Source organism: Pseudorca crassidens, chromosome 6, assembly GCF_039906515.1.
Source record: "Pseudorca crassidens isolate mPseCra1 chromosome 6, mPseCra1.hap1, whole genome shotgun sequence".
In the NCBI taxonomy this organism is placed as follows: domain Eukaryota; kingdom Metazoa; phylum Chordata; class Mammalia; order Artiodactyla; family Delphinidae; genus Pseudorca; species Pseudorca crassidens.
In genome coordinates this window covers 64,657,430-64,681,148 of record NC_090301.1, presented here as the reverse complement: position 1 = coordinate 64,681,148, position 23,719 = coordinate 64,657,430, and the positions used below count along the sequence as shown (strand labels likewise).

At 37.6% G+C, this 23,719-nt stretch overlaps 1 protein-coding gene across 2 annotated transcripts in view; it reads left to right on the top strand.

The window, feature by feature from the left end:
• The window catches only part of XIRP2 (xin actin binding repeat containing 2), a 68,509-nt gene extending 49,707 nt beyond the window's left edge, over positions 1-18,802 (top strand). Inside the window, exons 7-9 of one of the 2 annotated variants that reach the window (XM_067741666.1) lie at positions 591-9,945; positions 12,254-12,387; positions 16,919-17,057. In XM_067741666.1, the coding sequence (XP_067597767.1) occupies positions 591-9,945; positions 12,254-12,348 (9,450 nt within the window). In that variant the 3' untranslated portion in view covers positions 12,349-12,387; positions 16,919-17,057. Of the gene's footprint in view, positions 1-590; positions 9,946-12,253; positions 12,388-16,918 lie in introns of both variants that reach the window. The other variant, XM_067741667.1, reaches the window with a different exon arrangement.
• Positions 18,803-23,719: the final 4,917 nt, after the last annotated feature.

Sequence of the window (23,719 nt, the reverse complement as noted above, 5' to 3'; positions counted from 1 at the left end):
TTGAATTTTTGAGGTGGTTTTTCAACAACAACAAAAAATATTCAGAGCCAGTGCTTATTCTGTTCCGTAAGAAGAATATTATTCTATATGAGAAAAGCAGTAGAAAGAAAACTTTTCTCACTAGAGGAAATTAGGGAAGAAAAAATTATGTATGCACTAAAGTTTAATAACTAATATTAAAGTAATAAAGCCAATTTTAAAATGTCAGCTACTTACTCTGTTCTGTTTAAAATTCCAAGGAAAACAAAACAACCCTCAAAAGTCCTTTAAGACTTTTATTGTTTCCCTCTAGATTACTCTGCATAGCACATTACGTAAAGGAGGAAAAATAATCAAGATTACGTGTAAATGTTAAAATACTGAGTCGTTGATGTATTGAATAGGGAATATAACTGTAAAAAGTGCAAATAGATTATAGGGCAGATAGTAACAAATACTGACTGTTGCTCCTAAGTAGGTCTCTAAATGGAGTATACCACCTGTTGTTCCCAGTGCAGATGTCATAGCAGGTGGACAGGTGAATGGCAGTGCCTAAAAAGTCTCTACCACTACACTCATCTTTATAAGATTTGATTTTCTCTCCCTTAAAGATTGAAAATGAATATGAAGAGACTTTAAAGCCATCATCAATTGTGGGTACCTCTTCCACTTCAACCAGCCAGAGGAAGGAAACATCAACCACAAGATACAGTGACCACAGTGCCACTTCCTCGACTCTGGCACAAGTTAATGCCACTTCTTCGGAAAAGGCAGAAGAATTTCCTCCTCCCCCACCTGACATACTTCAAACTCCAATAGATGTGACAGCATTTTCCCAGTCCCCTGAACTCCCCAGCCCTCCTAGAATACCACCAGTCCCCAAAGAATTATATTCCAAGCAAAGAAATTTGTATGAATTAAACCGTTTATATAAACACATCCATCCTGAGTTAAGAAAAAACTTAGAAAAAGATTATATCAGTGAGGTTTCTGAGATTGTTTCTCGTCAAGTGAACCTGGGGAGCTCAGTTTCAGCAGATGTGCAGCAAGCCCGGTATGTTTTTGAAAATACGAATGACAGTTCTCAAAAATGTCTGAACTCGGAAAGAGAACACTTGGAGTGGGATGAAATTCTGAAGGGGGAAGTGCAGTCCATGAGATGGATCTTTGAGAATCAGCCATTAGATTCCATTAACAATGACTCTCCAGATGAAGATAACATCTCCAAGGGCATCACTGATCGAGAAATCATTGCTGGTGGTGATGTGAGATATACAACATGGATGTTTGAAACCCAACCCATCGATACTCTGGGGGATCATTCTTCTGTCACTGAAGAAAATGCTGAGAAAATTCCTGAGCTAGCCAGAGGAGATGTCTGCACAGCACGGTGGATGTTTGAAACAAAGCCATTAGACTCAATGCATAAAATGCATCAAAGTCAAGAAGAATCAGTAGTAACTGCCATAAAGGACATAACCGGGGGGGATGTCAAGACTGTGAGATACATGTTTGAAACTCAACATCTGGATCAACTTAGACACCTTCACTCAGTAGATGAGGTGCACCTACTGCAACTCAGGTCTGAGCTCAAAGAAATTAAGGGAAATGTTAAGAGAAGTATAAAATGTTTTGAAACTCAACCATTATATGTTATTAGAGATGGTTCAGGTCAAATGCTAGAAATTAAAACCGTTCACAGAGAAGATGTTGAAAAGGGGGATGTGAGAAGAGCACGTTGGATGTTTGAAACACAGCCCTTAGACACAATTAACAAGGATATAACAGAAATTAAAGTCATCAGAGGAATATCCATGGAAGAAAATGTCAAAGGTGGGGTGAGTAGGGCAAAGTGGTTATTTGAAACCCAACCTTTGGAGAAAATCAAAGAAGAGTCAGAAGAGGTCATCATTGAAAAGGAAACAGTAATAGGTACAGATGTCTCTAGAAAGTGTTGGATGTTTGAAACACAGCCATTAGATATTCTAAAAGAAGTTCCTGATGCAGACCCTCTAAGGTCTGAAGAGATAATAGGGGGTGATGTACAAACTACTAAGCATTTATTTGAAACACTTCCAATAAAGGCTTTAAAAGATAGCCCTGATGTTGGAAAACTTCAAAAAATTACTACTTCTGAAGAAGAAAAGGGGGATGTTAGGCACCAGAAATGGATTTTTGAAACCCAACCTCTGGAAGAGATTAGAGAAGATAAAAAAGAGTACGTACGAACAGTGAAACTTGAAGAGGTTGACAGAGGAGATGTAAGGAATTACACACGTATCTTTGAATCAAACAACTTAATTAAATTTGATGCATCAGATAAAATAGAGGTGGAAGGAGTCACAAGAGGTGCTGTGGAGTTAAATAAATCACTCTTTGAAACAACACCATTGTATGCCATTCAAGATCACCTTGGAAAATATCATCAAGTAAAGACAGTCCAGCAAGAAGAAATCCTAAGAGGGGATGTAAGAAGCTGTAGGTGGCTTTTTGAAACAAGGCCCATTGACCAGTTTGATGAAAGCATTCATAAATTTCAGATAATTAGAGGAATATCTGCTCAAGAAATACAGACTGGGAACGTGAAATCTGCTAAATGGCTGTTTGAAACCCAACCTCTTGATGCGATTAAATATTTTAGTAATATGGAAGAAGTAGAAAGTAAAACTGAACAAGCTACAGATATTATTAAAGGGGATGTCAAAACCTGTAGATGGCTTTTTGAAACCCAGCCAATGGAGTCTCTTTATGAAAAAGTTTCATTAATGACTGGCAGTGAGGAAATTCATAAGGGAGATGTCAAAGCCTGTACTTGGCTCTTTGAAACTCAGTCACTTGATTCCATAAAAGATGACTCCGAAGCAACAGTCAAATTGCAAACTGTAAAACAGGAGGAAATCCATGGTGGGGATGTTCGTACAGCATGCTTTCTTTTTGAGACAGAAAATTTGGACAGCATAAAAGGAGAAGAAGGAAAGGAAATCAAGGCCGTGGAAATGGATATCCAAGCTGGGGATGTCTCCAGCCTGCGGCATAAATTTGAAAGTCAGTCCTTAGATTCTATAAGTTCCAGTTCAGAGGAAGTTTTGAAAAAGATCAAAACCCTAAAGACTGAAGATATTCAGAAAGGCAATGTTTTAAACTGCAGGTGGCTTTTTGAAAACCAACCAATTGATATGATAAAAGAAAGCCAAGAAGGTGATAAATTAGTTAAGACAGTGACAGACATACAAGGTGGAGATGTAAGAAAGGGGTGCTTTATTTTTGAGACCTTTTCTTTAGACGAGATTAAAGAAGAATCTGACTATATTAGCACCAAGAAAACAATTACTGAAGAAGCAATAAAGGGTGACGTAAAAAGCTACAGAATGCTCTTTGAAACCCATCCACTCTATGCAATTCAAGATGGAGAAGGGTGTTATCATGAAGTGACAACAGTTAAAAAGGAAGAGGTAATTCATGGAGATGTACGAGGGACAAGGTGGCTTTTTGAAACGAAACCATTAGACTCCATTAATGAATCAGAGACTGTGTATGTTATTAAATCTGTCACACAAGAAGACATTCAGAAGGGAGATGTTAGTTCTGTCAGATACAGATTTGAAACCCAGCCACTGGATCAGATTGCAAAAGAGCCACATGGTATTGTGCCCACTGTAGACTATATTCAAGGTGGGGATGTAAAGACAAGTAAACAATTCTTTGAGTCTGAAAATTTGGATAAGAAGACTTATATAAGAACAGTAAGTGTCAATGAAATACAAAAGGGCAATGTTAAAACATCTACTTGGCTATTTGAGACCCACACTCTAGATGAGCTGCGAGGAGAAGGGTCAGGATATGAAAATATCAAAACAGTCACCCAGGAAGATATGCAGAAAGGTGATGTGAAGCAGGCAGTATGGCTTTTTGAAAACCAAACTTTAGATTCTATTAAGGAAGCAGATGAAAGCATCACAAAAATCACCAAGGAAGAAATCCCTCCTTCTGATGTCAAGACAACTACATGGCTCTTTGAAACTACACCCCTTCATGAATTTACTGAAAGTAGGGTAGAAAAGGTGGAAGTTATTGGCAAGAGCATTAAAGAAACCTTAGAAGAACTCTACTCTCAAAAAGTTATTGAGGCTCCTGGAATCATCATTGAAGCTGATGAAGTTGGGGATGTTCGAATGGCAAAATACAAGCTCCTGAATCAAGCCTCTCCTGAGATACAGAAAGAAGAAATCGTCAGGGTTGACCTCAGAAGTATAATGGTGAAGCTACTTTCCAAAAGAGACTGTAAGAAAAGAGAGATTTTGGTTAGTGAAGAAGAGAAGGGAAACGTTAATTTGACCAAAACTCAATTATTAAACAGATCAACAGAATTTCATGCTGAAAAAGAAGAGATAGTGAGTGGTGATGTCCAACAAGCAATAAAAAACCTGTTCTCCGAGGAAGGATCTGTAAAGAAAGGCATTTTGATTCAGGAAGATGAAAGAGGTGATGTTCACATGACTATCTATTGTCTTCTTCATGAAAATGCTGGTGACACAATTAAGCGTGAAGAAGTAATAGGGGGTGATGTAAAACGTACCATTCATAATTTGCTATCTTCCATATCAAACAATAAAATATCTGAAAGGGTTAAAATCGATGCCTCTGAGAGGGGAAATGTTCAGTTTTTTACAACATGCATAGAAACTGGAGCTTTGGATTATCTCAGACAGCTCCAGACATGGTCAGATGAAACACTAACAGCTAGGAAACAAGAAAAAGAGGAAGATGTAATTGGTGGCGATGTAGAAGGTACAAAACTGTTATTAAAGAAAAGGCAATCTCAGGTTGAACGTACTGTTAATGAAACTGACATCATCCCAGGAGATGTGCATAATACAGTTAAGGTTTTTCTGACAGAGCCTCAGAGTACATCTTGTAAGTCACCCAAAGAAGAAATCATAAAAGGTGATTTGAAGTCAACCCTAAATTCCGTGAGCCAGGCCATAAGTCAGAAAACAGTGGCTAAAACAGAAGAAATTATAAAAGGTGACATGCTGGCCACACTCAAGTCACTGAAGGAATCAAACCAAAAATGGAAAGAATCTAAACAGCCTGATGTCGTCCCTGGGGATATAGAGAAAGCTACTGAATGCCTTGAAAAGACTGCAAACACAAGGATGGAAATCCTGAAAAAGGAGCTTATCCGAGATGACCTTGAAGCATCATTAAGGAACCTAAAAGAAGCACAAAGAGCTTTCAAAGAGGTAAATAAAAAAAGTGTAATCAAAGAAGATGTGCAATCTGTGATGGTAGGATCTGAGGAAGAGCAGAAAATCGAGAATCATCAGGTGGCTGTCCAGAGGGACAAAACAAGCGTTCTTCAGCCAAGACCAGGACCATTTGAGCCAGCAGCCAGGTGGCAGGGGGGAGCAGACATTCTTAATCAAACTAGAGGCAAATCTTGTCATGGGGATTTAAGAGAAGAAAGAACTGAGGTTCATCTTCCAAAAGCCCCCAAGGGCACCGTAAAGATTGTCATAGATCGTGAACAAAACAATGATGCTCTTGAGAAAAACCTTAGAAGGTTATCTAATTCACAGCACAAAGCTATTAAAAATGTGTTGGGATCAGGAGACAGAATGGGTATCTGGACTGATAACACAACAGAGCAACATCTTAGAGATGAACATGTGAGTGGACAACTGACTTCAACTGTGTCAGTTAGGGAACATCTAAAAACCAAGGAATCAGAGACAGTGAGAGAACAGAAGAAGGATGCTGTCTTTACCCAATCTATTGATAAAACAATTGGAAAGCAACAGACTGAAACTTGTGAAGTGAGGAATGACCACCAGAAGATTGAGGCTTTACCTGACAAGAGTCCTAAACATACCAAAAACACTAAAACATCAACAGATACACAAAGCTCTAAGCCCAGTTTAACCCAGGGTCCAGTCAACAAGATGGCTGGAGAAACATGTGAAGTTTCAGAGGACTTTCAGAAGCAGACTCTGTTAAAGCAAGAAATGCAATATTCTAATAAAGATATAAAGAAAAAGAACATGACCCCTCAACCAGTGTGGCAGACTTTGCCTGTGGATCAAGACATGTCAAATGTAACAGAAGTGAAAGTCGCCCAAAAAAGCCACAATAAATTTAAGGCAACTGACAAAAAGCAGACTGATATTCATCTGAAAAGCCAGGACTTTCTAACGAAAACAAATACTTCCAAAGACTTAAAAATGGCAATGGAAATGTCCTTTAATCCAATCAACTGTAACCCTGAAAATAATGCAAAAGAAAGTGAGTTCCCTCTTCCACCTCCATCTCCACCTTCTCCTCTACCTTCCAATTCATCAGCTGAAATTGAATTTCCTCTTCCTCCTCCACCTCCTTTCATGATGTTGCCTGAAAAAAATGTGTTTCTTCCCTCACTGTCCACAGAGAAAATAAAGGCTGAATTTGAGAATTTCCCAGGCCTCCCTCTTCCTCCACCACCAGAAGATGAGAAGTTTGAAAGAGAATGTCTAGCAATGTTTCCACCACCTCCCCCTCCACCAGCTCCATCTCTAAAACCAGCACATCTCCTCTCCTCTTCTGTTCAAGAAAAGCACAATGGAGCATTCATACAATATTCCCAAGAAGAAGCCTCAAGCTCTCAGGCTAAAATCATAACAGGAAAATCTGGAGGACGTTTGCCACCTCCCACACTCCCCAAACCCAAATTTCCCAAGCAGATAGCAGATAAGAAGAATCATAGTTCCCCAAAAGTTGAATTGGAAAATTCACCACCAGATATGGAATGTAAAATTACTCCCTCAAAGGATCAGAAAAGAGTAATAATGGCAAGTAGCAGTGAACACATAGAGACAAAGCAGAACGTATCTAGAAAAAGTCTTGATAAAAGAAAACAATTATCTATGGACTCTACAAGGTCTCTCTCACAGACAGTTCCAGAAACTTCACCACCCAAGGAAAAACTGATAGCACCTCTTGTAAAATCCCATTCATTTCCAGCAGGTTCAGGACAGCAAAGTCCAAAACCTTATATGAGAAAATTTAAGACGCCTTTAATGATAGCTGAAGAAAAATACAGACAACAAAGAGAAGAACTTGAAAAACAGAAAAAACAGGAGAGTTCTTGCTACAACCTAGTCAAAACAGAAAGCCAAAATCAAAACGTATCAGAGTTGAAAAAGGAAGTGCTGTTACAAAAAACAAAGGAGGAGGTCCCCCTAGCTGGAATGGATTCAGGGGTCACTGTGGCTCAAACCAACCCAGTCTCTCAAAGTCTTTCTCAAGTACTAGGAGTGTGTACCGATAACCAGCTTTCCACAACACCAGCAGTGACATTCACTGCCAAGAGGCTCCAGCGTGTTCCAACAGCCTCAGAAGACAAAGATACCGTGAAAAAGGAAGTTTTGCAGAGCTCAAGGGACATGATCCAATCTAAATCAGCTCGTGAAATTAAACAGAGTCACCAAGAATGTAGGACACAGCAAACACAACAGAAGAAGTATCTGGAGCAGTTGCACTTGCCCCAAAGCAAACCAGTTTCCCCCAGTTTCAAAGTTAAAACCATCAAGCTTCCAACTCTAGACCGTAAGTTAAATGAAACAAGCCACAGCTCTGAAAGCCATGAAAAGCAAGCTGAAGTTGATGTTCAAACCATTACCAAACAACAGTACCAGGAAACCGAGAAAACAGAAGCAAGGACTGAATGTAGCAATAAGCAATTGGTGGCTGAAAAATATTATCAGTTACCGACGAAGGAGAAGACAGTAACAGTAAAACTGCCTACAGAATCCACAGAGAAAAGCCGTGAAAGTAAGCTCAATATATTTCATGAGAAGCAAAAAGAATTTAGAGAATCTGAGAGTGGGAAACTTCCAGGAAGTGCAGAAACAATTCAGGGACCACCAATGATTGGTCCAAAGAAAGAAAAACTAGTAGTTGAAAGAAAACAAGAACATTTGAATAAATCAGCCCAGAAGGTAGTCAAACAAAAGGTTACTGGTGCACATCTTGATTCACAGACTCAGAATTTTCACCAAACATATATACAGACTTCTGAAAGTCAAGGTGAACATAAAAAGTTGCCCCAGCCATGTAATAATCTGCAAGAAGAAAAATGTCTTGGCGTCAAGGGCCTACAACAGAAACAAGTCTTTTCTAACACTAAAGATTCAAAGCAAGAGATGACACAGGACAAATCTTTATTTTCCTCTGTGAGAGAATTCCAGCAGGAAGATGGAAAATGTGCGGTAAATATATTGGAATTCTTGAGAAAACGTGAAGAACTACAACAGATTTTGTCTAGGGTAAAAGAGTTTGAAGCAGAGCCAGATAAAAATGGCATTAAAACATTTCAGATGCTCTTAAATATTATTCCAGTATGGCTATTAAGTGAAGAAAAAAGAGAATATGGACTTCACATTGCTATGGAGAATAACATAGAAAAAATCAAAGAAGAAATAATGCACATTAAAACTCAGGCAGAGGATAGGCTTGTGTCCTGTGAAAAGATAATTCAAACAGCCATGATATCCTCTAAAGCAGGAAAGCAGAGAAATAAAGCTACTAGTGTTAATGAAACATTATCTAAAGTGTCTAATGCTGATGTCAGCTATAATAAAAACACTGAGCAGAAAGAAAATACAATTGTAGAAAAAACAGAGCACCACCAAGTAGCAACTCATCAAGAAGCAACTGCTCAGCATCATGTGAAAACCCATCAGGAAATTAAACTAGTTGATGCCAAGACTTCTCCTCCCTCTTTAAAAACACGCCCGCCATCACCAACTTTCATAACAATCGAGTCTACTGCACGGCCAACAGAAACCTCTGCTAAGGATAAGCTTTCCCAGTCCCCTGAAAAGGACAGTTTTGCTGAACCATCACCAAGACCTGTGTCACAACCACCTAGAATTCTCAGAGCAAATACCTCCCCGTCTCCACCCAAGAGTCACTCTGAACAGCTTGTCAAACTCAAAGACACCACTGCGAAGTTATCCAGGGGGACCGTCCCAGGTTCATCCGTAACCCCGGTGCCCATTGTAGAGAAGAGGACTGAGATCATCACATCTCCTGCAACACTTCGTCGTCAAATTAAGATAGAGGCTCGTGGTAGGGACTCTCCACCTACAATCACAATACCTATAAGTGTAAATCACGCTGATAGTGGTTCCTTCAGAGAATCCATGGAAGCTCAAGAGGAAGAAAGGAAAGTAGGGAAAAGGGCGACTTACGTTCACAAAGATGGAGTAAATTCCACTAAGCGCAGAGTGCCAGATACTGTGAGTTTTGACGCAGTCGAAATCATCCGCCAAGTCGAAAAACCTCACCTATCAGAGCACGTGCAGAGGTATGAAGCCGCCAACCGGACTGCTCAAGTGGCTGAAAATGTCATGAATGACCATGAAAATGAAATAAACAGATGGTTCAGGGGATTTGAGGATGGCCTAGGTTTTGACGCAAAGTCAAATAGAAGAGTTTATGCAAATGGAGAAGCAAACCATAATATAAAACAAGAAAGTCGTACATTTTGTAAGGAGGAATTTGGATTATCATCTTTAGAAAGCGCTAGCTTTACCGGCTTTTCTCACAGTCATCCTAGAGAGCTGCAAGAAACGATGCCTGTTAAGCCGCCCAGCATCTGCTCTGAAACAAGATCTCTAAGTGAACTTTTCTCAGGTGTGGATGCATTTGAGAGTCAAGCTGTTGGGTCGAGGATGATGGTCTCTTCATCACAAGGCTCAGAAGCTGGCAGATCCGGCTTTGACTTCAAGCACGCCCCACCAACCTATGAGGATGTCATCGCTGGCCATATTTTAGATGTTTCTGATTCACCTACAGAACTCAGGAGGAATTTTCAACAGACGTGGCAGGAGAGTGAAAGAGTTTTTAAAAACCTGGGATATGCAACCTCAGATGCTTCTGCAACTGAGATGAAAACCACCTTCCAAGAGGAATCTGCATTTATGAGTGGTAAATGAGCTTGCAAAGAGTGAAGTAAGATTAACCCATTTAAAGGCACCTGTTCCATAACTAAGACGATTTGCAGATAAAAGAGTACCTGGAAAGTACTAAACAACATAACCTAAAACTAACAGCTTTCCCTGGTTGTTGATATCCTTCCCTTTACAATGCTTGCTTTTACTACTTTCTCTTTACAAAGGAATTTAATATGATTCACCAGCACTTTGTGAGAGTAACAAATACTACTATATAGATTATTGGGACCTGTGTTTGTCAACGTAAATAAGGCTTTGGATAAAGCAGCAGGTATAATAATAATTGTTATTGTGATAGTATTAACTATTATATGGAACTATATATTTATTAATCATTGTATACCATTAGCACATTATGAATATGTCTTATGAAAAGTTATTATTTCAACCACTTGTTACAGACAATATTAAATAATATTCCTTGACCTACTGTTGACAGATTTTTAACTGTCAGACGTAAGTGGTGTTTGAGCTTGAATTCAACACAGCCTGTTAATAATCCAAGAAACAATTTACACTCTTCATATGTGTTTTAAGGATTTTTATTGATTGGGATCTCTGACAAAAGTGTAGGTATGGAATTAGACCTTTTGTATATAAATTATTGTTACTGAGTTGGATGGAATTAGCTCTCTCTACTGCCACTGTTTTTTTTTTCTATAAATGATTTTTTCACCTTTTTTAAACCCCAAATTATAGCTCAGTTGGCCTCATTCACAGATGAACATGGACAATAATTTTAAAATATGATTATATTTGGAAGGAGGGAGATTTAAAACATATGAACTTAGTACAAATTTTTTAACGTCAGAGAACGGCTCATTTCTTTGTATTTTCCTGCTTTTTACAATTAATGAAACTTCACAATAAAAAGACTTGACATAATTAATGTAGTGCATTCTTTTGGACAGACTGAAGTAGCAAGTTTAAAAATAAAAACTGCTGAAACTAATAATTCTGCCTCTATCATATTTGCAACATATGTGTCTAGTTTATCAGGTTAATATGATTTCTTAATGTACTTGCTTCTGGCATAATTAAGCAAAACTGTCTAATTAATTTCAAATGCTCAGTTTCTAAGATAACTACAAACAAAAAACACAAGGAAAATGGTATTAAATATAGAAGTGTGTCTCCTAGTAGAACAAAATCAACCAAGGGGATTTCTCAGTAGCCAAAATTGAGCATCAAAGCATTAAAGTGTATGTATTTTTTTTTATATAAAGAACATTGAGCCTGTATGCTCTTGTATATAACTACTATGAAAGCTTACTTATTCTCACAGGATTGTTGTGAAGATCAAAACAATACTCCGGTGAAAGTTCTGTGTCAGTTTTGAACCATTATACAAACACTGGTTAGTAATATAACTACTATTATTCATAGGAGCTGGCATTCACATGCGAGCAGCAGCATGTGACTGTAGGTACAGGGAGGAAAATCATAAGAGGCAGATATGAGAATCCCCAGAGGCATAAAATCTTAAGCCGTTTAGATTGAGGACAAATGGTCCTGAACATTTCAGTGTATTTAGGAGGCTCATCTGAAAGTTAAGAACTGGGGTTAGGGCTTCCCTGGTGGCGCGGTGGTTGCGAGTCCACCTGCCAATGCAGGGGACATGGGTTCGTGCCGCGGTCTGGGAAGATCCCACATGCCGCGGAGCGGCTGGGCTCGTGAGCCATGGCCGCTGAGCCTGCGCGTCCGGAGCCTGTGCTCCGCAACAGGAGAGGCCCGCGTACCGCAAAAAAAAAAAAAAAAAAAAAAAGAACTGGTGTTAGAGAGTCAACACTAAGCCATCAAGAAAATATCTAAACAAACACAGTATCAGCTGAAAAAGATATGTATATGTTTCGGGAAAATCTCTTCAGAATGCTTTAAAAACAAACACTTTGGACCAAGTTAGGTGTAAACCTTTATATATATGGAAAGCCGAGTTATTTAGAATGATAAGTGCTCTCAGGGCTCCTCATGGCTGAGTTCCCTATATATGTTCTTTTGAATGTATTAAAGTTAATGAACACGTTATACTCATGTATTGTTTCCTTAAATAATAAAATCCACTTTTACGATGTATAAATAATAGAGACACTAGAATAAGGTTGATTGTACCAGGACCTTAAACCTGTTGGTGGGATGTCCTGCATCCGGAGGAACCAGGGCAGTAGTGTTAGCGCTTTCTACTCTAACTGCATGGCCAGTTAATATGCTGTTGCTGTTTGTTTTGTTTTAACGATGTGACAGAAGACAATATTACATAAGCTTTTATAAATTTTTATTTTTAGAAACTGCAACTCCAAGACAAGGAAATATGTATACTTTGTCAGAAGACGGTTTATCCAATGGAGTGCCTAGTAGCAGACAGGCAGAGTTTTCATAAATCCTGTTTCCGCTGCCACCATTGCAACAGTAAACTGAGGTAAAATGTTTTGTGGTCTGGGGCACAAATATTTGAACAGTCTGCAGTATACTTATAACATCATGTCTCTAGAAAGATGTCAACTTTTCCAGATCCTGTTGCCATCAGTTAAAACAACACCAAACAGGAATGTGATCATGTTCTGTTATGTGTTGCTCAGGATGGCTGTGACCTTTTTCCTTTTGACATTTTGCTTTCTTAATCAAATCCAGAAGGGTCCCTTTTGTCCCAGCATGGAGATCACATAAATAAGAAAAATCAAGTGTTACTCTCACCACCACCAACCTGCCCCAGTGGCATGCTCCATAGTGCAGGGGGAATGATCTTTCTAAAATGCAAATCTGAGAGCCCTTCTCAGTTTAAAACATATAATGGCTTCCTCTCTCCCCAAAATTAACATCTAAATATGAATTAAAAGGCACGTCAAGATCTTGTCCCTTCTCATCTCCCAACACCCCTTCCTCCTGTTGCATGTTACTTTTCATGAATTTCTTTCAGTTCCTCAAAATCATTATTTTTCTCTCTCACATCTAGCTGTCCAAATGTTATTGCTGCTCCTTGGAGGAGTTTTCCCATGCCTCTCTCCCAGCTCTCCACCCAGCTAATAACCACTCATTCTTCAGATCTCAACTGAGACTTTATGTCTTTGACGAAGCCTGCTTTAACTCCCCTGTGTGGATCACAGCATCCCCTGTGCTTGCCCCGTTCTTAACACAATCTAATGTAGTTGTCACTGGCTGTAGGAAATGTATTAATGTTTGTCTTGCCAACACCTAGTGAACACAGATATACAATAAGGACTCAAAAATATTTATTCAATGACTGCTGTTTTAAAAAATCATGATATAAAACCCCACAAATACAAAAAAAAACAAACAAAGCAAGTATGTGGCTCACTAAATTATTATAAAGTAAACATATTGTAACCACTGTCAAGGTCAAGAAATACGACATTGCTAGTCATTCCAGAAGCTCTTTCCTCCCTGGGCCCCACCCAAACACAACCTGTCTCTTGCGTGTGAGTAAATGGTATCCTTTGTAGTAATTGTTTCCTTGCATTTTTATAGTTTTATTTATCCAAATGTGCTTTCCGAGATTCTATACTCTAGTTTTGTCCGTTTTTAAAACTCTGATATGTCTTTCACGTCTTTTTAATCTATAGACTTTCCATCCATTCCTTTCATTTCTTACAATCTATTTGTGAAGGACCCAGGATATTTGACTGGTAGAGTTTTCCACAGTCTGGAATTGCTGATTGCACACTCACAGTGCAGTTCACATGCTCCTTTATCCTTTGTATTTTCAACAGACTGTCAGCTGAATCTAGGTTCTAGTTTAAACTAAGATTAGATTCCTTTTGAAAGAACATAGGGAGTCTGCTTTTCCCATTTTGTGATCATAGCAGGTATTGAAGCTTAATACCTATATCCATTAATTGATGTTTGCAAAATGCTGATACTCTAATTTTGTTCTTCCTTTTTCATGATGAGAATACTTTTATGGAAGATGCTTCCCCTCATTTGCTATTTGGTTACACAGGGGTACAACTGATAAAGGAAAGGCAGAATAAGTACATAATTCTTTCCCTTTATTTACCAGTTTTGTGAATGTATCAGTTATTTATTTAACAATTTAATGTAATGGTTTCTTACCACCTAGAGATAACCACTTTTAAAATATTTTAATGTCTTTATAAACTCACAGAGTTACACATATTCGACTGGTTTCAATCAGATGCAATTATCATCATTACTGAAACTCCAGTTATCCTATCCCTGGCCAGTGGAAGCCACTTCAAGTTGTATCCTGAATCCTTTTGACAGGACCTTAGTAATCTGTGATAACTTCCTCATTATCTGATAGGACTAGATGTCCCATGTTCCTCTTGTGCATTTACTGTTCCATTTACTGGAACCAGTTATTTCTCCAAGCCTTGATTTCCTTTAGTGAGAAATGATATTTCAAGACTACAATCTTGATGCTCTTTCTACTGGGTTGATCACTATTTCTAAGCTTTTTTAGTGTTAAGAGCTAGTAAATATTTATGTATAAAGAAAAAATATATCATGAATTCATAGTGATATTTCCAAATTGAATTCAAAATTGCATTCCTTTTGCTTAGCCTCTTCTCTATTACATCTGGACCTCCTTTCTTCCACTTCAGGGCTTCCAGTTCTCAAAGGAAAAGGAGATAACAGAATTAGACTCTCCCATATTCATTTGGACAACAAGTTTTGGAATCACAAAACTATCAGCACCACTGATTTGATTATCAAAGCATTAAAAAATTGCATTTGCCCCTCTGATCACCCACACCCCATTTTTTAAAATTGTCCTATTATGTCTTTGGTGTCATAGTATGTAGCCAATGCATGTCATATTATCTCCCTCTTTGCCCTCATTTCATCTCAGTTTATAGATAACAATTTATTTAATGCTTGTGAACTGTCCTTATGTTGACATTTCCATAGTCATTCTGGTTATTCAAGCTTATTTTCAAGTAGAGTCCTCTGAAAAGGCTCATAGAAACTTTATTCCTTGAGTTCTTACATATTGATAACAATTTGTGATCATTACAATGGAAGGTAAGTTTTGCAGAAAGTAAAATTTTTGGCTTACATTTTCTTTCATTGAGTATCTTATATGCATTATTTCTTTTTTTTTCTGGCATGAAGTGTTGGAAAGGTCTGATAATAATCTAATTTTCTTGCCCTTATAAGTAATACGGTCTTTTCTTCTTTTTAGATACACAAAGGATTTTTTTCTTAAACCTAGTCATTTTATTAGAATACTTCGTGGTATTGGTCATTCTGGATCAATAGTGTCAGTTATTTAGTGTGCTCTTTCAATATGTAGTTTCATACTTTTTTATATTGGGAAAGTTCCTTAAATTATAGCTTTTTAATATTTAACTTGTTTCATTATTTTCTTCTTCAGGAGCTCCTATTATCTCTCAAATCCTTATCTCCTTTTTCATTTATGATTATAAATTTTCAGCTTTTGATTTTCCTGTTTTTCTTAAGACACTTTCTATGGATTTGCTCTTGTATGTCTTTTAATTTAGTTTTAATTGCTGACATACTTGATTTTTTTCCTTTTACTTCTATTTTCTTCCTGGTATCTGATACCTTGTTTCTGACTTTTTCTAATTACAATTCATGCTGTTCTTTCAGGTTTTTTATCATTTTCTTAATGTCTTTTAGCTCATTTTGAAATATTAGGTTAAATTTTTGATGTTTTGAGAACACATTTTTCTAGCATGTTTTCATTGTCTGCAATGATATTATAACGCTCTTTATTCTTTCATTTCTTATAATAACTTCATATACTATTTGGCCTTGATACTTTCCTGTTGCTCATTTTTATATGGAATTAGTTTATACAAATCTTGGAAGGAAGCAAAATTCAGGATGGTTTTCCCACCTTCACAGAACTGCCTCTCCTAGTTTTCATATACTGTTCAAAAAAGTATGGTGGCTTGACTTCTTGGATTTCCTGCCTTGGATCCTCTCCCCCATGTTGATTGGGACCTTCTTTTCATTTCTGTCATCATTGTCCAACTCAATTTTGATTCCACTCCCATAATTTTTTTTCTCAGGGTAGAGTCTTGTTCTAAGAGGGGATCTCAGTGGGTCAGTTTTGAGTTTGATTTCACTAGCCTCTTCAGTCTTTCCTACCACAGGGCCTTTGCACTCACTGGCTATTGAAACGGGCAAAACCCCTCCCAATTTCAGCTGCTGCTCTCTGATTGGCATGTGACACTTTCCAGGAAATATTGATTGCCTATTTTGTGGTCTCATATTGTCAAGTCCATTAGACACCTTCATTTCTCCCTCTACTGTCACCCATACAGATGTAACTATTATGCTAGTCTTGTAGCTATTGTTGGTTTGTCCTTGCCTCCTTGTATTTTGAGGTTGGTGAGGATACCTTGTCACTTAGTTCTGTTGTAATTTTATCCATGGGTTTTAAGTTTTGCTTTCTGTTTTTATATGGAGGTTCAGAAATATTCAAAAAATGCTGCTGCTGCCTTTGACTAAATTTGATTTTAATTTTAACAGGCATTCTATTTGTTAATCTCTCCAAAGAGACAAGATAAAAAATTGCATAGGCAAGCTTTCCAATTCATTCAAAATCCAGTTAACAAGGAAGCTCAAATAGTTGATTTTTGCATGTATGCTATTCAGGATTTATTGAAAACTGAAACCCCTCACACAATTCACTGAGTTAGCAAAGACTTAGTCCTATCATTTTACACCATCTATAACTACATATGCATTACACTAGAATACCTATTATACCAATACCTGACATACAGCATGAAATTCTAAATACTCCGAGACAAGTATCATGTAGGGCATTAGTGATGACTATTATCTAACAGGAATGTTCAATTAATAAGCACATTCCTATTGCCAGTAAGTTAATTGTGCTGAATCTCTGACTCATTCTTGAAATAATCAATTCCCTAATTCCTTATGAATTTGCAGTGTATATTTAGAATGTTAAAATTTTTTTTTCTTTTTGGCAGTTTGGGAAATTATGCATCGCTTCATGGACAAATATATTGTAAACCTCACTTTAAACAACTTTTCAAATCTAAAGGAAATTATGATGAAGGTTTTGGACACAAACAGCATAAAGATCGATGGAATTGCAAAAATCAAAGCAGCTCAGTTGACTTTACTCCCAATGAAGAACCAAATATGTGTAAAAACAATGCAGAAAATACCCCCATGCTTGGAGAGCTTAATAAACATTTAGATGCTGGTAACAGTGAAGGGCAAAGGGATGACTTGAGAAAATGTGGGGAGAGGGGAAAATTAAAAATCATTTGGCCCCCTTCCAGGGAGATGCCTAAGAAAACCTTCCCCCTTGAGGAGGAGCTCAAAATGAGTAAACCTAAATGGCCACCGGAAATGACAACCTCTACATCTGCTGAATTTAAAAGTGAGTCGCAGATAGAACACATGAAAACTGTGGAAAATAAAGGACAAGAACAAGATAACATTCCTTTCCTGCAACAGTGTCTGCAGCCCATCCACATGTGTCAGAAAGTGGATGTTACAGGAATCAAAGAAATGGAAATGTATGAAGCAAGAAAAGATGAGAAGAAGGAGGGGAATAAGAATGTGCAAGATAAGCTGAATGAGCCCAAAGATACAAAGAATAAGAGGAAAAGTGAAATGGATCTTCATGACAACAGTAATGTGGTTGTGCAGAGTGCTGAGAAGGAGAAAAATGAAAAAACTAATGAACCTGATGGTACAGAAGTTTCACAGGTTACTAACACTGATGATGAGGTGGTGCCAGAAAGTCGTAAAGAGAATTTGAATAAGAATAATAATAACAATTATGTAGCAGCGTCATATCTGAATAATTGCAGGCAGAAGACATCTATTTTAGAATTTCCTGATCTATTGCCACTGTCAAGTGAAGCGCACTACACTGCAAATGAATATCAAACTGAAAACTTAGAAAATGCTTCTAGAATCTCAGAGTTACTTGGTGTATTTGAATCTGAAAAGACTTACTCGGGGAATGTACTGGCTATGGCTCTTGATAAACAGACTGACAGAGCTACTGCTGGCAGTCCTATGCAGTCTGTCCCCAAGTCAGGCCTCAATGACAGGATCATAGTAAAGGGGAAAAGGTCAATGCCCTCTTCTGATACAAATATCTTAAATATCAAAGGAAACCACTCAAATAACAAAAACCTACAGTTCTTCTTGTCTAACACTGTGAAAATTGCTGCTTTTTCCACGAAGAATGAGAACATTTTTAAGAGTAATTTAATAGATTCTGTAGATCATATTAAAAATATGCCGTGTTTATATCTAAGAGAATTGGAGAAGGACATCAGACATTGGCATGGTGAAACAATAGGAGCAGCACGTATTAATGGAAACACAAGTTTTGATGCTTCAAGCAGTGAATTTACAGCTGAGCCTCCATTTCCCACAGTGGAGGTCCAGTTTGAACAACTCACGGTGGAAGAGCAAATTAAAAGGAACAGGTGCTACAGTGACACTGAGTGAAACATCTCTGGCCACTTGCAGTCTGCACTCAGGCATCGAGAAATATCAATGCCCTGAAATAGGACTTTGGGGATTCTGATAACCTTTTGTTGAACTTGTAAACGTTCAGAAATCTCATGTCTATCACAATGGAATATTCCTTGTATTACACTATACGTTGTTTTTCATAATTGGTTTGAATCTGAATGGAACGAAGAGATGAAACAACATGGCTCTGTTTTCCTGTCAAACGGCACTTAAGTATATTGCTCTGTTTTTCAACATGCCAGATAACATCACTGGTGACATTCTATACTGCTGACATTTATCACTGTTCTTAAACTTCCTCTATAATTTCTGCTGAAATAAAATTAAACCACCTGGGGTGCAAACCAAAACACTTGTGTTTCTTTTTTCCATACATATTGTCATTCTAAGTATGTATGTTTTCCATGATTTAGGAAGTATTTGTCTTGGGCCAAATATTTAATACACACGCACGCACACACACACACACACACACACACATGCTCCTGGAAAAATTAAATACTAAACCAAAGCCACAGTATTGTTAGAAAATATAAAATATTCTTTCTCCTTTTTGCTCTTTCTGTAAAGATACAAATGGTACTGTGGTTCTTTAATTAATTACCTACATTAAACTATCATGGAACATGTCTATAAACATGTAATGAAAAATATCAGTTTTCTTCAAATTAATGTGGAGTCCATACTCAGAAATCAAATGAACTGGAAAGGTTTTAGAAGTTACTTAAATGAATTATGCCAATTGCATTTTTAATTGCTTACTATATGCAATTGATAAACATACAAGCGATATCACTACATTTTGTCAGATTTTTTTCTTATCCTAATTAATGGATATTAATTTTTTCTGTTAGGAAAACAGAAGATTTGGCTTCTGAATTTTCTGCTGAATTTGCCTTTCCTCAAATACATTTGATGATTCTAAGAAGAAAACTAACATGAATATAAATGAGCTGCTTCCTGGTGATATAGAATGTACGTATCTGAAACAGGCCTTATCCCATATTTTCCTACATAAGCACAGACCGTTGCCTGTCCAAACCAAAATGCAGTGTTGAAAACTCGCTCTTTTTAGAAATTATAATGATTCTCTCTTGTTAGTATGTTCTCAACAGATACCTGAGACATTATTAGTTTGCTAGGGCTGCCATACAAAGTACCACATAGTGGATGGCTTAAACAAGAGAAATTTACTCTCACAGTTCTAGAGGTTGGATGTTCAAGACCAAGGTGTCAGCAGGATTGGTTTCTCCTAAGGCGTCTCTCCTTGACTTACAGATGGCTGCCCTCTCACTCTGTCCTCATATGGCCTCTCCTCTGTGCAGGTGCACTGCTGATGTCTCTTCCTCTTTCTGTAAAGACACTAGTCCTGTTGGGTTAGGGCCCCTCTCCGAGGACCTCATTTAACCTTAATTACCTCTATAACAGCCCTACCTCTAAATACAGTCACATTGGGGGATAGGGCTTCAACATATACCTTTTGTGGGGACATTTTTACTCAATTTAATTGAATACTGTGAGAGTCTGCCAAGAAAATAGTAAGCTGTGGGGCTACAGTAGCAAAATTATTGTTTAAATTGAATTAGTGCACTTTTGCACTGCTCTTCATATATTCTTAAAGACACAGCATTATACCTACAATCATATTGCTGAAATTACACAAATGTTTCCATAGAGAAAAAATAATTTATGAATGATCATGACATAGTATCTTAAGATATAGTTTCTTAATGTCAGCTGTGCTTTTACAAAAGTGCCTTTCTTTATAAAAATTCTACCTTGGGACTCTGCCCACTTAATCTTTGTAGCCCAGTCCACTGTTCAGTTATGTTAAAACTTGGGATTAAAATAAGCTAAGGTACATATCAGGGAAAACAATAGAAAAATATGAACTGTTCTTCTGTTTACCCTTCATTCAATCAACAACATATTGTTTTAAAATCTTCTTTATCAGAAATATCTTAATTATTGACTTCATCACCTTCCTTAGATGACATGTAAGACTTTTTAAAAATTCAGATATACGTAGAAGTCCAAATATTGTTTTATTTAGTAATGAGTATTGTTTCACTCTATGACAAAATCTTTCAGCTAAATAAATAGCAGGCTTTAGGAACTAAAGTACAGATAAACACACAAATCCAAAATACAGCAAGTTTTCTTATTGTTGCAGACAGGGTATCAGTTTGCTGGGGCTGCCATAGCTGAGTACTACAGACTGAATAGCTTAAACAGCCAGAAATTTATTTTCACACAATTCTGGAGGCTGAAGTCCAAGATCAAGTTGGCAAGTTGGTTTCTTCCGATGCCTCTCTACTTGGCTTACAAATGGTCATCTTCTTTCTGTCATGGTCTTTCTTTTGTATGGGTCTGTGTCCAGATTTCTTCCTCTTACAATGACACCAGTTATATTGGATTAGGGCCTACCTTAATGACCTCATTTTACATTAATTATCACTTCAAAGACCCAACCTCCAAATGTAGTCACTTTTCCAGATACTGGGCGTTAGGACTTCAACATATTAATTTTAGGGGGACACAGTTCAGTCCATAACAGTAGTAATCCCCTTTCACCTTGAGTCTTTTTAAACTACATCTATTAATATTATGAAACAACTTCCCCAATAATTTTTCACTTGGGATTTATATCACAGAACTATGTCATATATAGATTTATGCTATAAAAATTAATATTTCCAGGAAAATAATTCTCTTTCAAAGGAATCAAAATGGGCTCATGGTAGACCAAGTGCTTTACCAGAGGAGGCTGTATGATGGCAGAGCTTAGCATGTAAGGGGTTTTGCATTATTTTTTCAAGACTGGACCTTCCAATGAATCTTATAAAAATGTCCTGTTACCCAGAAAACTGTGCTGAATTATCTTTTTCAGCTTCCACACAATCAACCCTTGTGAGAGATTTGGAACTCTAGGCAGCACATTCTTTGGTTTAGGACAATGGTTTTCCCACAGTGCAATAATACTGCAGAATGCACACCTACTACCCAGTCCCTAATGTGCAACCAACATGTGCAGCTGCCATATTTTTCCCCAGACTAACAATACTCTATAAACATCTCTAGAGTAATTTCTAAAGGCACATTAATTTTTTAAGGAACTGGAAGATAGAAAAATAATACTTTCTCTGCTATGTTTTAGTAACTGGCTACTAATTACTATCCAACTGAGGAGGAGAAAAGTTTTCCCATTGCTAAGAAAATGAACTTATAGAAAGACAATCACAGATGTTGCAGTGAAAGAGAAGTGCAATACATTTTCTCCTCTCTGGAAATGCTATTGAGAACCAAGGGTGATTTCCATATCTAATGTAAAAGTTTAAAAATCTGCAGGTATTAACAGTAATATAAAATCTTACTCTAGAAAAATTGAATTTACATGGAGTTCAGAAATAGGCAATGAACGTAATACTCAGATTCAAAATAAGAGCCATGAGAGCATATGAGAGGTACTGAAGAATTTGGAGTCTCAGTCCCATGGAAATTATCTCTAATAGAAGACAAGAAATATTTTTGGATAAATATAATCTAAAAGTAATTTAATCTCAGATTTGATGGAGTCTTTTGGAAAGGCTAATTTAAGCTACCTAACAAGGTTCATTTACCATGGATATTTCCCCCCTAAAATATTATGAGAAATTTTAAAACTTTAGGTATTTGTATGCAAATGAAGTGATAGAGGGAAAGTAATAGCTGTAGATTGTCTACAATAGGATCATTATCTTTTAATATAGTATCTCTTTGTAGAAAGTAAACTGATGGATAGAAAGCCTGACAAATATAGACTGTGGTGCCCTAGTCAACAGCCATTCCACAAATATGGAACCCTTGGTATGTGTTAGCACAGTGATTTTTCTTTTTAAGAATAAATCATGGTACCTTCCATATAAGCTCTCAGACTGGAATAAAAAACATTAAAAAAAACCATTAATTACAGCTGATGCTTATGGATATAGAGGGAACCAACCCAGGAAAATGTATAACCACGAAGAGTTCTCTTAAACTGAAAGACTTCAAAGTAGTAGTAAATAAACAGGTGGGAAATTTGGGGATTTGGAAGCTAAACTGTCTTCATTTTGCCATAATCATAATTTACTTTGATGTAATTATGTGGTTGTGGATTCTACTATGCACAGCCAAGATTCCCCTGCAGGAATGAAGGATTTACTTCCCCAGATGCTGGAAGTACTGCCCACAGAAACCTCTTCTCTTTCAGACCCCTGCCAGGATTGGTCTAGCAAAAGAGAGCCACTTCCCTCAACATGGACTGTATTCAGTAATGATCAATGAAAGGACAACCCGGCACAAATCTGAAGGGTCACTCCAATGTCAATCTCCCTGTAAGGTTGGCTGAGGTCTCTACTGAGCCTACAACACAACTCAACTTCTCCTTCTGCCCAATCTGCCTTCTTCCCCATCCCTTCCCTGCCCTTGGAACCAAGAGCACACCCTGATAAAACATCCCCAACATTAATCTCTGTCTCAGAATCAATGTCTTTGAGAACACAACCTGGACCAGCTGGTGCTAGGAGTGGCCCAAGAAAGCAGACTCTGGCATGATATTTTGGAGCTAAAATATTTGCTGCCTGACACTGGGCACAAGATGGCAGTGCAATTGTTAAAAATCCCAGCATTGTTGAACTAGAATGGCTATACTGATTGAAGCAAATCCCTAGCTGGTACCATATGTCAGATATTTCAGATGTGTAGGAGAAATAGCAATTACTGCAATGAAAATGGAACTGAGTGGCCATTGTTAAGCCCTGTCACTCTGTGGGGAAAAATTAACAGAACACTGAAAGTAGTAATCAACAATAAAAGGCTAAATGTGGTTTAATTGTAAGAGTAGCTGAGCCCCATGGAAGGTTAAAGTTTTTGCCAAGGTCAGGGACTTGTTTGGAAAAGAATGGGATCCAGAACATGGATGGAGATAAGTTGGCTGATGCAACCAAAACTGTTGAAACCCCAGATTCCTCTGAACGACCTGAGCCTATGGAAGTGGCCCATTCCCCCCTATTATAGATTAACACTTAAACTCTTACTCAAAGATGATGCGGGTGCCTCTCCCCAATCAACTGGGTGCTTCTGCTGGTCTTGGCTGACCTCACTCAAGTAACAGCAAGTCTTCTGGGAGCTGTATTCTAGGTTGTGCTTAGCTGGGACAGCTCTGTAGTAGGTGATTCATCCTTCTCCTGTGACCTGAGCATGTGATTCTGAGCATGCCCTTCTCATGGTGATGGCAGAAGTAAAAG